Genomic DNA, 15746 nt, shown 5'->3' on the forward strand with positions numbered 1-15746 from the left:
TCATGAGCTAACCCTAGAAGACCTCCCATCCATGTTTAATGTAATTGATTGATTTATGAAAAGAAATAGAGGATATAAGCACAATTGGAGGCAATTACAAATAAAGACAAGCTAAAAATTATTATTATAGATGAATGCAAACTTTCGAATAGGGGATACTCTTCTACAGAGTTGGACTGCCCCAGGAGTAATTCTAAGACGCAAGAGGGAGACAAAGTTTAAAAAGCATCAATTCTTCTTGGGGCTTTCCTTGTACTGTGCACCTTCGTACAGAGGCCAGCGATACAGATTGAGTAGACTCTTCTTTTTCCTTGCAATCATTTTCTGTTTCTCCTTCCTCAAACTTAGTGCTTTCCCAGTGCCTGGATATCCAATATAGGGAATAATCAGACACCCACCCAGTTGCCTTTGTACTTCCTGCACCTGTGGCACTAAGGTAGTGGAAAGAACTGCAGCTTTGGGCCAGGCACAGTGGCTCACGCCTGTAATCCCAGCACTTTGGGAGGCCAAGGCAGGCAGATCATGAGGTCAGGAGTTCAAGACCAACCTGGCCAACATAGTGAAACCCCGTCTCTACTACTAAAAATACAAAAATTAGCCAGGCATGGTGGCATGTGCCTATAGGCTGAGGCAGGAGAATTGCTTGAACCCAGGAGGTGGAGGTTGTGGTGAGCCGAGATCACGCCACTGCACTCCACCCTGGGCAACAGAGCGAGACTCTGTCTCAACCAAAAATAAATAAATAAATAAATAAATAAGTAAATAAATAAATAAAAACTGCAGCTTTGCTAAGTGACTTGAAATCCTTAAGATTTGCCCAAGCAATTGTCTCACACTGCCTGCAGTAGTTATCACAGACCTTTGCCTACCTTTCACCATCCTAGATTCCTCAGAACATTTCCCATCTAGGGGCAAAGGCTAAAGCCCTGTTTGGGAAGGATAACAGCATAGTTTGTAAACTGAGCTACAAGTCCTCTGTGTCCTTCCAACCCCCAGCCCACTCTCCAACCCAGCAACCACAATTTCTCCTCTAAATTATAGGCATTCAATCCAGCCAGTTGTTCTTTTCTTATTTTAAAACTTCAAACTAATATGACACTTCTCACTGTAAATATGTTCATCATTTCTTTTGCATTTAAATAAGTGGTTGGCATATCTAGATATAAAACCAGGTGTGTCACATCTGTTCATTCAGAATCTTCCATACTCATGGTGAGAGAGGAGCAGGGAGAGCAAGAGCAAGAGACTCGGAAGCTTTTATTGACCATTTTGCCATTAGGGTGAAATAAAATCTGGTGACCAAAGAAACAACAAAACATTTTAGTGGCCAGTTAGAACAAGGAGAGATACTTTAACAAAAAAGATTCTGGTGTCGAAAAGCACTGTTCCATGGCTCCCTTCTCGCCAGTTATTTCTTACTGTGCCCATGACATTTTCTTAGTAAGAATAGAGTTTGTGTATTTCTTTTAGCTCAACCAGGTGAGCACAGAGTCTTTTTTCTTCTTCTTTCTTTTTTAATATTGGCATCGCACTGCCATCCTTGTCATCATTATCATCATCAAAAGGCATTTATTAAGCAATTCATTTCACATGATATAGAGCTCAAAGCATCCCAGACACTGTGGTTCCTGTTCTCTGTGTGTTCTGCCTGACCCACACAATGAGGATACAAAATTCTTGAGCGTCACCTCCTCTTTTTCTGTTTCTAACATTTTTTTTAAGTCTTGACAAGCAGAATAGTCTCTCTTCACTTACGGTCCTTTTCCTTTTATCTCCTTCCTCGTCATCTAATAATACTCAACATTATTCTGCTACTTCCCAGGTTGACCTCTTACAAGGAGGATAAAATACTGAGTTTTAATTATTCTCCCTCTAGCATAAATTCCCACCTGACCAGCAGGGAAGGGGGAGAGAAGTTTAGCCCAAATGCTACATAGGGCATGGGAGGCGATTCCGGGACCTATAATGCCCCCCTGTGCTGCTGTCCCTCCCCTCAAATGTGAGCTCTGCTGGCCCTGATAATAATGTTTCAGCTCTATAATAGCCTTCAAGAGCCTCACATTTACAGCCACACTCTCTCTGCTGTAATAATTCCTTCTTTCTGTTATTATAGATCTCTTAACATTCTAATAAATTCTCTGTCTCTGTTGTACTCTTTTGGCAAAATAACCTTTCACGTTGCATTTCCCTAGCTTGGCAGTGATATCTGCCTTACTGTCGCAGTAGCCTCTTCTTAAGCTTCTCTAATAACCTTTCCTTGACTATTGTGGTTCCTCAGGGATGTAAAAGCTGTTTCTGTGCTTTTATTTTACATACCAGAGAAGATGCCTTCCCTTGGCAGTTGCATCTCTCTAGGGATACAGGGAGCTTTCCTGTCTTGCAGGCAAGCAGCCCAAAGGGACCTTCCTCATTAAGGGCTACAGTGTACGGATGGCCCCCCACCTGCGAAGAGATTCCAAGAAAGAATCCTGCTTTGAACTGACCTCCCAGGATAGGCGCAGCTATGAGGTAGGACGCATCAAGGAGATGGTGATCCTTCTTGGTGTTGCAGTTTCCTTCTGTATTGCATGTGAGCCGTGGTTGCTATGCTGGGTTCCAGCCTTTCTTTGTTACCTGCTCATTTCATACCAACTAAGACCCTATTTCTTGGCATGTCCTCATATTTGCTATGCCACACCCTCCCCTCTGTTGCCACTCTCATCCTAGATACAGACTTTGCTTGGCTTCCATCCTTCATTCCTCCCCTTCTCAATTTCACTTCATAGGTGAGATGCTTGTCAATTGCAGCACACAATCAAATTCCTTACTTATAGTCTCTGATTTTATGGTTTAAATTCCCATTCTCTTTATTCTTTGACTGATTTTCTTCACTTCCTTCCATGAAATCCCAAAAAAAGATCTAACTGTAGAGTGAAAAAAAAATTATTTTCCCATGTTCATCTTGCTATCCAAAATAATCTTCCTGTGTGTAGATGCTTTGCATATCTCTGGAAGGATTTCTAAGATATTGGTGATGATAGTAACAATAATAATTGAAGGACTAGAGGACCTGGTCGGGGCAAGAAAGACTTATTCCGTACTGTGCTCAGTTTGAATCTTTACCTCATTATAAAATTAATGTGTTTTATTTTATTTTTGCCATCTTCATGCTGAATGACCAATAAAATTTAAAAATTTCTGACTGTGGAAATATAGTGATTTTCACCAAAAATGTATGTTTGCATGTGTGTGTGTATTGTTTCCTGATTTTTGGTAATTCTTATCTTATCACAATTTTATTAAAGCAATTTAGAAAAACTTTAGCTTATGAAAAAGGAAAACACCATACTAAGAGTAAATTAACCACTTAAGTAACACTTTTAGTCTTCAGACTTTTCTCAGCATTCTTCTTTTTTATTTCTACAGTATCTTAACTCTTATTTTGTTAAAGGACCTAGGTCTTCATTATGTAATTTCCAGAAATTTTTTAAAATTTGAACTAAAGCTTTTCTATAGAGTCCTTTATGAATATATATAATATAGATCTATGCACTGAATATGTTCCTAGTTATTTTTATTATTACATTCTGATAGTAACACATCCAGGTAAAAGTTTATGTAACAAGTCTAAACCAGTATTTCTAGAAATGTTTTTATAGAAATTTGTTTTTAAGAAATCAAGAATAACAATGTCTATTAATAAGCATTATGCAGGAATCCAGTTTCTTTGTATAGCATATACCTTTACCTTACCCTAATGGCCAGATAATTAAAATATTTTTCAGGAACAATTATTTCAAGTTGATTCATTTAAAATAAAAAAATTACTAAAGGCTGATGCTTGACTGGCCTATTTTGTTAATCAGAATGTACTTTATTTACTTCTTTTCTTTGGCCTATTGAATCCAAATCGTTACCATGGTCTGTGGATTCTTCTTCTACAATATCCTTTGGCTGTTTCCCTTCTTATTTATTCCCACAGCTATCACAATCGTTAAGTTCCTGTCACTTCATCCAGAGGACCAGTTGGTCTTCTGCCTCCAGATTTCTCTATTCCAATCCTTCCTACTCACTGCTATTGAAAGAATCCCCCACTCCTTTTGCTAGAGCTGATAGTGGCTTCCTGTTGCCTGCATTTTAACTCTGAACTCCTAGTACTCAGAGCCCTTTTACCAACTCTTCTCTGACCCTCAACTCTCCAACTTCATCTGTTATTGTTCTTCAGTCAAGCTGATCTGCCAGGCTTCCCCATAAGTCATGTTCTCATTCCTGTTCTTTTGCACATAGGCCTGCCTACCTAAAATGTCCAACTCTGTCCACCAGTTTCCACCAACTCTTCTTTAAAATCCAGCCAAAATGGTATTATTTCAGCAAGCCACTCTGACCTACTCTAGGCAACAACAGGTGCTCCCTGTCTTCTCTTGATATCCAGTTGTTACAAAATGTGCCTCCTTTTAGTGTTCCTGTTTCATGTGTGTGGATCGGTTTGCTTCTTTTTCTTGTAAACTTTTCTCAAATAAATGTCTGATGAAGGAATAGATAATCAAATGAAAGAATGCACAAGGACATGAATGTCTAGACTCAAAGAGCTGTCATCTCTGGGTATGCAAAATTGCAGAAGGAAAAAATCAGTTTGAGTGAAATATTTGGTCTTTTTTCTATATGTTAAGCAGGCAGAGAATCCTGAGCTTTAAACTTGACTCTGAAACTCAGTGGTTCCTCCCCCTTGGACATCCCTGTCAAGATTCATGGAAATTTTAGTGACAGTGATAAATTAATTCACTGATTTTTCTCTAGTTTACAGCTACTAGTCCAGCAGAAGCCAGAGACTGGGTGGATCAAATAAGTTTCTTGTTAAAGGGTAAGTGTCATTGTTACAGAAATAATACTTGAGTTGATTTGCAGTTGAAGTTATGTTGCATAAATATAATCTACAGACTTCAGTATGTATTTTTTCTGCCCTTTCTCACCTCTACCTTTCCTACCACATTCCCCATATTACAACAACAAATAGTACTATGTGTGAATGAGAAGATAAAGACAGTATCAACCTTGAGAGGACCTCTGGTATCATAGCTCATCCACCTACCTACAGGCAAGTCTGTAATATTCAAAATCACTAGAAAAGGAGATTCTAAAAATCAGCTCAGCCCAATTCGGTGTCTCCTAACCCCTTATATTCTGGAAAGGAAATTCATAATATCCAACTTAAAGTCATCTAGTTGCAATTGAGGTTCAAAATCTCCTTATTTTAGTCTTAGGAGGAAGTAGAAATCTAAACCAATCTAGATGGTCTTCAGGGACATTGGACATTAAAAACAAACTGTTATTTCCCAAGCCACAATAAGATGTTCCTTGCTTTGGGATGGGAAGAGTCCTGCCTGAAGATGGTAAATGACTGCTCTTAGAGTACCCTCTGCTGGCCAGCTGCAGGCAAAGCAGAAACAGTGGCCAGGGAAGCCTTATCTGGGAGTGGTCTGTCAGGTAGAATAAGCCAACCTTGAGTTAGTCACTTGGTATTAGATAGTTGTCACCTACCATCATGGCAGGACCCTACCTCTGTTCTGCAGAAAGGCAGAAACACCAACTTTATACATGGCCCAAGACCTAGAAAGACACACGTCAAGCTAAAAACGCAAAGCCTTTTCATCTCAGTTTTTTATTCTGCTATAAGATTTTATTGTGGATAAAAAGAAGGAAGCACCAGTGCTTTAATTACAAGAATTGCCTGTTTTACTCAGTTATGCCTTTGCTATCACAAAAGCAAACTATTGCATCTACCAACAGCGTCACGTATAATAGACTGGAACTAGGCAAACATGAACATTGATGGCGAGACTACAGGGTACACTCTCATCTAGGTGCCTTGGATTTATGCGTGTAATATACCCCTAAGTGTGTAAACCTCAATAAAACTCAAAGCAGCTTTATTGAGCTGTACCCTGTGGTACTTTCAGAATCCCACATTGAAGAAATTATTCATTCCATTTTATTTTAAAACAAACAAAATAATAACATATGGTTTAAGCCACAAATGTGTTTTTGATCTTTTCCTCATATGTGGTGGCACCAAAATTCAGATGAAAATTGTTGCAAAATCTTTATTAAAAGCCTAATCAAGCCAAACAATTTTATTGCATTTTGAAATGAAAGTTGGACGTCTCTCCATCCTTTCCTTCCCCAGAGTATGCTGACTGCACTCACCCATCCTGCAGAGGGCCCTCAGCAGGGTTTCAGAAAGCACTCTGTAGTACACATCAGAGAATGAACATTCCCAGTTCCCCATTAAAATAAAAAACCAATCTCCCTCCCCTGCCCTGGTGCTCCCCAGTGCTGTAATGGCTCAACACCTTCTATGCAGTGACCCACTTTAAGGTCAGCTAGACTGTGCAGTTGCAAAAGGACATGGTAACTGCATTGTTCAGCCATTCCATTTGGTCTTGTATTACTGTTATATTTTTCCATACCCCGTTTCTTTTTATCTTCCACTGTTGCCCATCTTTTTCTCTGCAAACAAACTTGTCTGAAATTCTGCAGTGAAATCACTGGGGAGATAAGCTTCTGACAGCTCCAGCACCCTACAGAGGCCACCTTAGCTCCCATGGCCTGAGTACCCTGGAGGACTGCAAGCCTTCACTCACCCTTCTAGTTTTCTACGTGATAAGCTGTGTACAGCACACTGGCTTTTCCTCTTCTGGCCTATTTTCTTCCCTTTGCCTCATGTTCTCATTCACACACCCATACTTTTCAGGCTGCTTCAATCTGATCAAGTTTTATTGCAAGGAAGGATTTATGTTGATGGTTTAAACCTGATGCAGTGCTATTCTGGCCTGTTCTGTAGATTTCTTGCCACCAAAGCCCACATTAGAAATAATAGCATTTAACCTAATGTTTCATTTTCATTTGACATATTTTACTCTCATCCCTCCTCCTCCTTCTCCCTCTTTCCTTTCCTGTCTTATTTTCTTTTTCTCTGTTTCTTGATTCATTCTCATCTTTGCCCTGTTAGATCTGAGCTCCTTAACCATTCCATATGAAGAGGATGAGGAGGAAGAAGAAAAAGAAGAGACATATGATGATATTGATGGTTTTGACTCCCCAAGTTGTGGTTCCCAGTGCAGACCCACTATCTTGCCTGGGAGTGTGGGGATAAAAGAGCCTACAGAGGAGAAAGAAGAAGAAGATATTTATGAAGTCTTGCCAGGTGAGAAATTTTGTCCTCTGATTATCTTATGCTAGTTTCAGAAATTCATGACCTGGTGGAAGAATAATAACTTTGAAAATTCCAAAGGAAGCCAAATCTAACCCTCATCCTCTGAAGGAGATAATGTGGGACGCTTTATGAGATTGTAGGGAAGTGGGTAATGAGGCTCTGCCTTGCTCTGGGAGCAAGAAGAATTTGATTAATGAGTGTCTTCTATCCATGCCATGTGAAGTAACTTTTTACATGTGTCCACCAGGTTAAAGAGTCAACAATACTTACATTGGTTTTTATTGGTTTATTGTGAGTTTTGGAATGAGTCATCAAAATTCTCTAGTTTCAACTTTTTGGTGTGTAGTTGTGAGAATAATGGAAAATCGCTTCAAAATTATGAAGGATTTCAAAACTCTGAAATATGCAAATGCTGACCAACCTTTCTAGTAATACCTTGATAGACCAAACCTTGATAGTAAACCTTGATAGAGAACAACTCATTATTACCTAGTTCAGATATACCATGAATCAAATCACATCTCTTAAAAATAACCCTAACATGTTTTATCTGCTCATCATTACAGCAGGTCTACTCTATATATTTCCTTTCTTCCAAAGGCATGAAAACTAGCATCTCAAAAAATGTATAGTCATCACTGCTTCTGCATAGCCATGTCTGGTGGGGATAACAGCAGCTGGTGAATGGTGCAAAGCTCAGTGGGGGTCAGACAGTGGAGAACCAAAGCCTGAGCCTTTTAATTGTGAAGTAGTTAGACCACAGGAACGCTAATCTTCAAGTCCATTCAGAAAGATCATTCCTATGGAAATTTGCCAGGAGTTCAGTGCTCTGCTGAGAAATTCAAGTTAAGCCTAAATTTATAACAATTTAGATCCCAGATGAACCCGGATGAACCTAAGAGCTAAGGTGAATCTAACACTCAAGTCCCTGAAGACAGGGCTGGTTGCTGAAAGCATCATCAGTAGGCAACTTGCATTTCAAGGCTTCCTAAGAAGAGCATCCAACCCTCTCCACACTGCATTCATCTCTTCCTGGGGAAGAAGCTACGTCATTGCTTCCTGAGTCAAGTGGCAGGACTGTGACCACATGTCCCTGCCCTGCTGGGGACTTCACCCACCCACCAAGGAGAGCCTGCTTCTTCTCCTAGCACTTCCAGCCTCTGCCAGTCCCGATTTCTCCAGCCTTTTTGTTGTGTTTTATTATGCAAATGATATCTTGGTTGAGGTCGAGCCATTTCTTGTGTCTGACGTTAAAAAAAATGATAATTTCCTCAGCAAGTCATCGTCGTTAATGAAGTTTTACAAAAACAGATACAACCAAAGGAAAATAAAATTTCACAGGTGATAAATTTTTCCAATTTCCCTGGCAGAATTCGATAGGATTGTTAAATTAAGAGTGAAGGTGTCTGTTAGAAAGCAACGAGCAGTGATGGGTAATTTTATAGAGTGGAAAATTGAATCAAATTGCTACATTAAAACACAGCTCCTCTGAGAATCTTCCCTTTCACAGTCGGCTCCATTGCAACAGCAGGGTGCAGAAATGGATCTAATTCACAATACTCCCTAAAAGGAGATGCATTCCCCAGCTTGGCCAGAATCTTCCTAGTGAGCTCACATTCTGCTCACTCCTGCCCAGGCTTGGGGAAATATCCGGGTGACACTCCACTTTGGGTTACAACTGTGGAAGAATGCTCTGGGAAAACCTCAGTGAACCTTCTCAGATGGAAAGAAAGGGCCTTTTTCTGCACCATGTTTCATTTTCAAAGGAGTCAGGGGGCGGGGGCTGGTGCTTAGAGACACAGAGCAAAGGTGAATAAAGAGGAAGAGTCCTCAAAAATAAGATGAGTTTGGGACTGTCACCTTACCCCAGGAGTGGGCAATGAAGGTATGATTGGCTTCCTAATGACCATCTTTCTCCTGCCTCCTAAACTCCTCCCCTTGGCCAATGCAGCACCGCCCAGAGTATCAGGGCATTTTTCCAAAATTTACACCAGCTGGTATGTTGGAGTGGCCCCAAGGGCATGAAGACTCGTCTGTAGGTACATTTAACCTCTATCCACAACAGCTGCCCATTGGAAGTGAGGAAGGCCACACAGTAGGAAATCCAGGATCTCTTTCTGCAGGTTAGGGAAACAACAGCTAAACTGCACCTAGTTTCCAAAGGACAACACTGTACCCAGCCAACAGGTTCTTTCCCATAAGCCTCTATCCATCACAGTTCTTAGAGTCAGAGTTGGAGGTGGGATATATTGGCATTTAATTATGATATGAATATTTCAGCCACAAGTTTCCATCACCCAGCTTCCTGTCCACTCCACTTAGCTGTTGCTTCTGAACTTGCTGTTTGAATTTTGCATAGTGCCACACCTGGAGAAATTAAGAAGGGAATGTGAGGGGGCCTAACACTGTCTCCTTTCTGCTGCCCTCTCATAAGACCACCTACCAAGCAGCGGCACATGAGACAGTAATGGTATCCTAGGCACAGATACTAGCTCTAAATCAGGATGGATTTGCTCTGCCACCTGCTAGCTGTGAGATCTTGAGCAAGTTACTTGCCCTCTCTGTCTGATTGTATTACCTGCAAAACAGGGAAAACAATAGTAGCTGTCTCAGATGGATGTGCTGAGGAGTCTAGAACTGACATGTGTAAAGTTCTTAGCACAGAACCCTGGCAAACAATGGCATACAGTGAGTACTCAGTAAATGCTGGCTGTTATTAATGTGATGGTGTTTACACAGGAAGTGTTACCTCCTTGAAGAACTGGGGATGGTTAGGTCCCTGCCCTCTCGAACCAGACCTGAGGCAGTCCAGTTGGTTATTTCCAGCTATGTGTATGGAGCAGGCGAAACTGAAAATCCTGAGCAGATGGAATGTGGAGTGCACCTTCTGCTCAGGCCCATTTTTACTACGAGGCCAGGTGCTGGGTGGAGGGACAGCCTACAGTAACATTGGATTGTGCTAACATTGCATACCCATCAAGAGTCAAATGATGTGGGCCTCTAACATTTGTTTCCTTATAATAGGTAAATGTGCTTTGTGGAGGATATTTAACATTGACGGTTCTGCTAATCCTCCCTTTTGGGATGGGGCCCACACAAGCCCACACTGTCTCTATAGGGAAAGCCATGTAAGTGAGACCTTCCTTCCAGAGTATAATTTAGATGGGCTTCCTAATAGGGAGAAAAGTGTATGTAATACATACCAAGTCAATAAAAAATGTTTTTTTGTAATCAAAATAACGTATGGGTCATCACATTAAACTCACTCCATCACATTAATCATGGGATAATTAGCATTTGCTATGTGGCTAGCACTCTTCTCCCCATGAGGGAAAACCAGAGCCCTCAAGGTTTTCAGCCAGGCCACAAAAACGTTAGTCCTGGAAAATATGGTTTCAAGGTTGGTATCTGGTGGAATTTCTGAACATCCGTGTTGAGCATATGTGGGCCCTTGATTTTTTTAGGATCTCATTTGCAGTAGATTAAACTGCAGGGAACTACCACAAAGAAATGCTAAAGCAATATGTAGAAAATGGAGGCTTTTCTGAGCCCTCTCTCACCACCACCACCACCACCACCGAAGTTATTTTACAGGCCAGCATAGGCCCAGCTCCATGATTCAAGATTCCATAAAAGGACAACTTTTATCAGGTTTCGCTTTGTCTGAGGTCTCAAGGCTGGGATCCAGCAAGACGTCTGAGACCATTGAAGTGCTGTAACTGGGGCCTTGTAGCAGCTGCAATGGCAACGGAATCTGGCTGTGTTCTCTAGAGAGATTTCAGAAGAGCAAATGGAAAGAGAGATGACGAGCCATCTTTGGGAATTTCTGTGCACATTCCAATGCTGCCCACACTGCCCCAGGGTGTTATTATAGACCTAGAAACCAGATTGCTTTAAAATAAAGCATATAACTGAGTTTTTAAAATTTTGAGTCAAATGGAAACAAGCATTCTGTGGAATTATTTTTCCCCCTGTACAGTTGTTCAGACCCACAGGAAGGGGGAACAGTGAAGATAAGAAGTCTAAGGAAATGAAACAAAATGGAGACCAAAAATACAAAGTTTATGAAGAAAGAGCATCAGGGAAGAGTCAACACCAACATCAGGCCTCCTCTGAACTTCTGGCCTTTTCTCTGTCTTACTCCCATGTCCACTGAGCCCCAGCCACACAGTGCTGCTTGGCCAGCACCAAAACTAGAATCATGTTGTTTCTTCTACCTAGACCATCCCCCTGATCTCAGCCTGTGAAATCGTACACATTCTGCTCAAATATGTCTCCTCAGTGACACCTTCCCAGATACTCAACTGGAATTAAGCTTTGTTTTAGCCCTCACCAGTGATTTGTATTCAGGTCTTTCTCCCCAGTTAGTAGATGCTTAGGTATTATTTGTGAAGTTAAATTCAGTGCATTCCAAGTGTTGCAGTTAGCACAAATTGAGTTTAATATCTTATACATCAAGCCCATATCACTGAAATAGGATGCGAATATTTTGAGCTAACAGTTGAGATAACCAAATACACAACAGAGAATTAAATGTGTTATTAGCATCTTGCTTGTATTTTGCATGTTGTCTGATGAGGTGCTATACATCCGTGGATTTATAACATATCTGTGCATGCCGGGGAGCAGTTTATTTCTACTTTTCTGCATGTCCCCTTTGCACCTTGAGTCTGTCTGTATTTCTGTTGCATCTGTCACCACAGCACCTTGACATCTGGTTGCACATTTACACAGTTGGCATTTTTTGAAGCTTTTATCACTTTCTTTGTTTGGGGAAGTAACTGATTTCCCCTCTTTCTGATTTAGTCATTTTTTTCTAATGTTATTCTTTCTGATATCAGTGTAGCCAATGTCAGAGGAGTGTCAGAGCAGCACTTCAGAAAATAGCCAGGTGTCATGAGAAGCTGCTGGCTCCTCTCTGTCCCTCTGAGGTGGATTCAGTGTCCTATTCCTCTCAGCCTCTCATTAGTGTCCCTGACATTGTGCCAAGAATGTTTATTGAAATCGACTCTCCAGATACTGATGCTCATTTGTGATGCCCCGTGGTTCTCTTACAAGTTCACACAGTTAACAGAATCTTCTTCAACTGTTTTCCCAATTGAGATGAGATATTTGGGGATCAAGTAGAGCATTTAATGTGATAAGTGGACAGTAATCTTTAGAGGTTAATTTGTTTAAAACCTGTGTAAGGTTGGGGTCCCATATGCCCTGTTAGGAGCAAGGACCATTATAATCCATTACTGTTTAAAGTTGAGCTAGAACATAAATTTTAATTCACTCTTAAATGAAGATGTATTTCAGTAGACATAATGCTGAAATGCCTAATAATATTCTTATAAAGAAATTCAACAAGCTCTTTAGCCTAAAAAATATTTTTCAAAATAGTCTCTTAAAATTAAAGTGTCACATTGAAGATTAATAAAAATGAGAACTTTAGCTATTTAACCCACCCCTTTTTGTGAGCAACAAGACTTTTTTTCTGTTGCCATATAATAGTTGTCTTTGACTCTGGAGTTGCAAAGACACCTGTTCAGTTTCATGGAAAGATCTGAGATAACTTGTATGCCTATTTGTATTGTGCCCTCTGAACCTAGGGAGGTGTCTAGGGGTGTAATTTTCACAACCAGCTGTGAATGGTGTTTTCCTTCACTATGTGACAGTGCCCCCTACCCAGTCTTCCAAAGACCCCAGAGGCATATCGCCAAGCCCATCAATGGGCAGGCTTCTTGATTTGAGCCTACTTTCAGCTACCTGGGAAGAACAGTGTTAGATAAAACAGATGTGGGGATTGGAGCTTCCCCGTTTACATCCATCATCGTAGAGCTTAGTAATGGCGGTGAATGATATAAAAGCTCTATAGCCAATGATTTTTTTTTCTTTCTAGTTGATTCCAAAAGTGCAGTGGAAATCAAGAGTATCTGGTCTGGAACTGAACTGCATAGAACACATTTCTATTGTTCCATCTTTGTATTATGACTAGATTAAGTGCTGTTGCCCAAAAGAATAAAGGAATTAACTTTTAGTTTTCATTTTTATCATTGCAAATACATTTACATTCTCCTATTTTACAAATGCAAAGAGCAGGCAAGCCACTTTCAATAATTTATTTTAAAATCAATGCTAATGAGGTTATGTCTCGTCAGTGGCCAAGTTTTACAATAAAGTCTGATTTATTTAGAAAAGATCTTTGGTGAAGCTTCCCATCTAATGGTGGTGGGAAGGAGGTGGAGTAGCAGCACTGTGACCCTCCAACTTCGGATCCAATTTGTAATTCACAGTGGAGATCTGACCCAATTTACATTGATTAGAATTGGGAGGAAGAGACAGCTGCGCACAGACAGCAGAGGTAGAATAAACCCTCTCTGCAAAAGTGCCTAAGCACAGCAAATTATTGGTCTTTGTGATGGAGTTGTTTGATATCAACAAAAGAGCTGCTCTCTGTCCAAATTATTGGGTATCTCTAAAACTGAGGATGTACCAACTTTTCCTCTAATGTTTCCAATCCTAAAATTAGTCCCATGTCAAAAAAGAAATGCATCATAGCTGAGAAAGGAAGGAAGTGGACGAGTAACGAGAAGACAATGTGCAAAGAATGTTTAATGTGGTTTATTTCAGCATGATCTGTTTCCTATATTTGATTTCACTCCTCCATTAGCTTAGGTTGTTTTATTCCTCGTGGTAGAGTTGAGGGAGCACTACAGGTGTCAAGTAGAACATTCTCTGCTGCTAGATCATACATGGCTATAAGAACTGTTGAGTCAAAGTGCTCCTTTTCCCATACTATATTGTAGGGCATATATATATATTTTATTTCCCAGAGTATCCGTCCTTTTTTTTTTTTAGAGACAAGGTCTCGCTCTGTTGCCCAGGCCCAGGCTGGACTGCAGTGGTGCAATCATGGCTTACTGCAGCCTCAAACTCTTGGGCTCAGGCAATCCTCTTGCTTCAGTCTCCCAAGTAGCTGGAACTACAGGTGTGCATCACTGTGCCTAGCTAATTTTTATTTTTATTTTTTATAGAGACAGGGTCTTGCTCTGTTGTCTATGCCGGTGTCTAACTCTTGGGCTCAAGTGATCCTCCCATCTCAGCCTACCAGAGTGCTGGGATTACAGGCATGAGCCACCACACCTGGCCGTATCAGTCTCTTTCTTACTTGAAATCAATTACTCCTTTAATGCTTTATAGTATTCTAATATATTTTTATGCTGCTCCTTCTTACCTATGAGCTTGGAGCTTACTTCCCCAGTTTGGCATACCGGAACTCATATTGCCCTATAAACATTACATTTAAAAAAAGAAAGAGAAATGTCAAAGTTTCATTTAGTGGCAAAACTATGGAGAAGCAAGACAAGCAAATGTCGTTAAGACTCAGGAGAAAGGAAAGTAAATGTGGCCAGGAGGAGCTGAGTATTCAGCCCTCAAAACATTGCTTACTATACCCTATCTACTGTGCATATGTGTGTATATATGTGTGAGTGAGAGAGTGGGAAAAGAGCACGGTGGTAGTGAAAAGAATAACGAGTGTATTTTTCTTCACTTTGCCCCATGTATAAAATAGCTAAATATGATTCTGGTACACATATTTACATTATAAGGGCCCAATTCCTATTTTATCAGGTAATGTGACGAGATGAAACCGGTTAATGGGAGTAAGAAACTTAGGCCAATTATGTTATGACTTTGACCGTATAAACATTTGACTGGAGTTAGACACTGGCATTGAGTTAGAACCCATTGTGAATCTACGGCAATTAATTAAAAGACCATTCCAGCTACCCTCAGGAGCTTATACTCTAATGAACAAGACATGCTGAATAAAAACAGTAAAAAGATAACTATAAGCCCCAAGTACTAGGAACATAAAATTATGTACATGACCAGCCTCCATTACAGCTGAACAAAGATGGATACATTAAGGATTAAGGACTAATTAATCAAAGAGGGTTTTTTGTTTTTTGTTTTTTCCCCAGGACAGAGTCTTGCTCTGTCACCCAGGCTGGAGTGCAGTGGCACAATCTCGGCTCACTGCAACCTCTGCCTCCTGGATTCAAGCAATTCTCTTGCCTCAGCCTCCTGAGTAGCCAGGGTTACAGGCGCCCACCACAGGCCCAGCTGATTTTTGTATTTTTAGCACAGACGGGGTTTCACCATGTTGACCAGGCTGGTCTCCAACTCCTGACCTCATGATCTGCCCGCCTCGGCCTCCCAAAGTGTTGGGATTACAGGCATGAGCCACCGCACCCAGCCAATCACAGAGGGTTGTACACACACACACACACACACACACACACTCTAACATCCTAACTCTAGAATGCTTAAAACTAGAGAGAATGCTTGCATAGAGATAATAATTTTGAAGAGAATTCCAGAGGGAAGGAGAAATGGAGTTTGAGGAAAAGGATTAGGATTCTGGTGATAGACATCTAAATAATCCAATGGACTGGAAGCTCCACAACGGCAGGAACTCTGACAGTCTTGTTTATTGCTTGTCCCCAGTTCCTAGTGCAATGTCTTGCATGTAATGAGCACTTCAACATGCTTATGAATAAATGAA

General features: G+C 40.7%; 1 protein-coding gene across 28 annotated transcripts in view; it reads left to right on the top strand.

Moving 5' to 3' along the window:
- Positions 1-15746, top strand: part of SKAP1 (src kinase associated phosphoprotein 1) — a 296523-nt gene that overhangs the window by 242994 nt on the left and 37783 nt on the right. For all 28 annotated transcript variants that reach the window (XR_010152796.1, XR_010152797.1, XR_010152795.1 and 25 more), the window contains 3 exons: positions 2384-2508; positions 4777-4840; positions 6989-7183. Coding sequence is in view for 25 of the 28 variants with exons in the window: in XM_523821.8 (XP_523821.2) it covers positions 2384-2508; positions 4777-4840; positions 6989-7183 (384 nt within the window). In the remaining 3 variants the exon portion in view is untranslated. The remainder of the gene's footprint in view (positions 1-2383; positions 2509-4776; positions 4841-6988; positions 7184-15746) is intronic.

The sequence above is a fragment of the Pan troglodytes genome, chromosome 19 (assembly GCF_028858775.2).
Source record: "Pan troglodytes isolate AG18354 chromosome 19, NHGRI_mPanTro3-v2.0_pri, whole genome shotgun sequence".
Classification (NCBI taxonomy): domain Eukaryota; kingdom Metazoa; phylum Chordata; class Mammalia; order Primates; family Hominidae; genus Pan; species Pan troglodytes.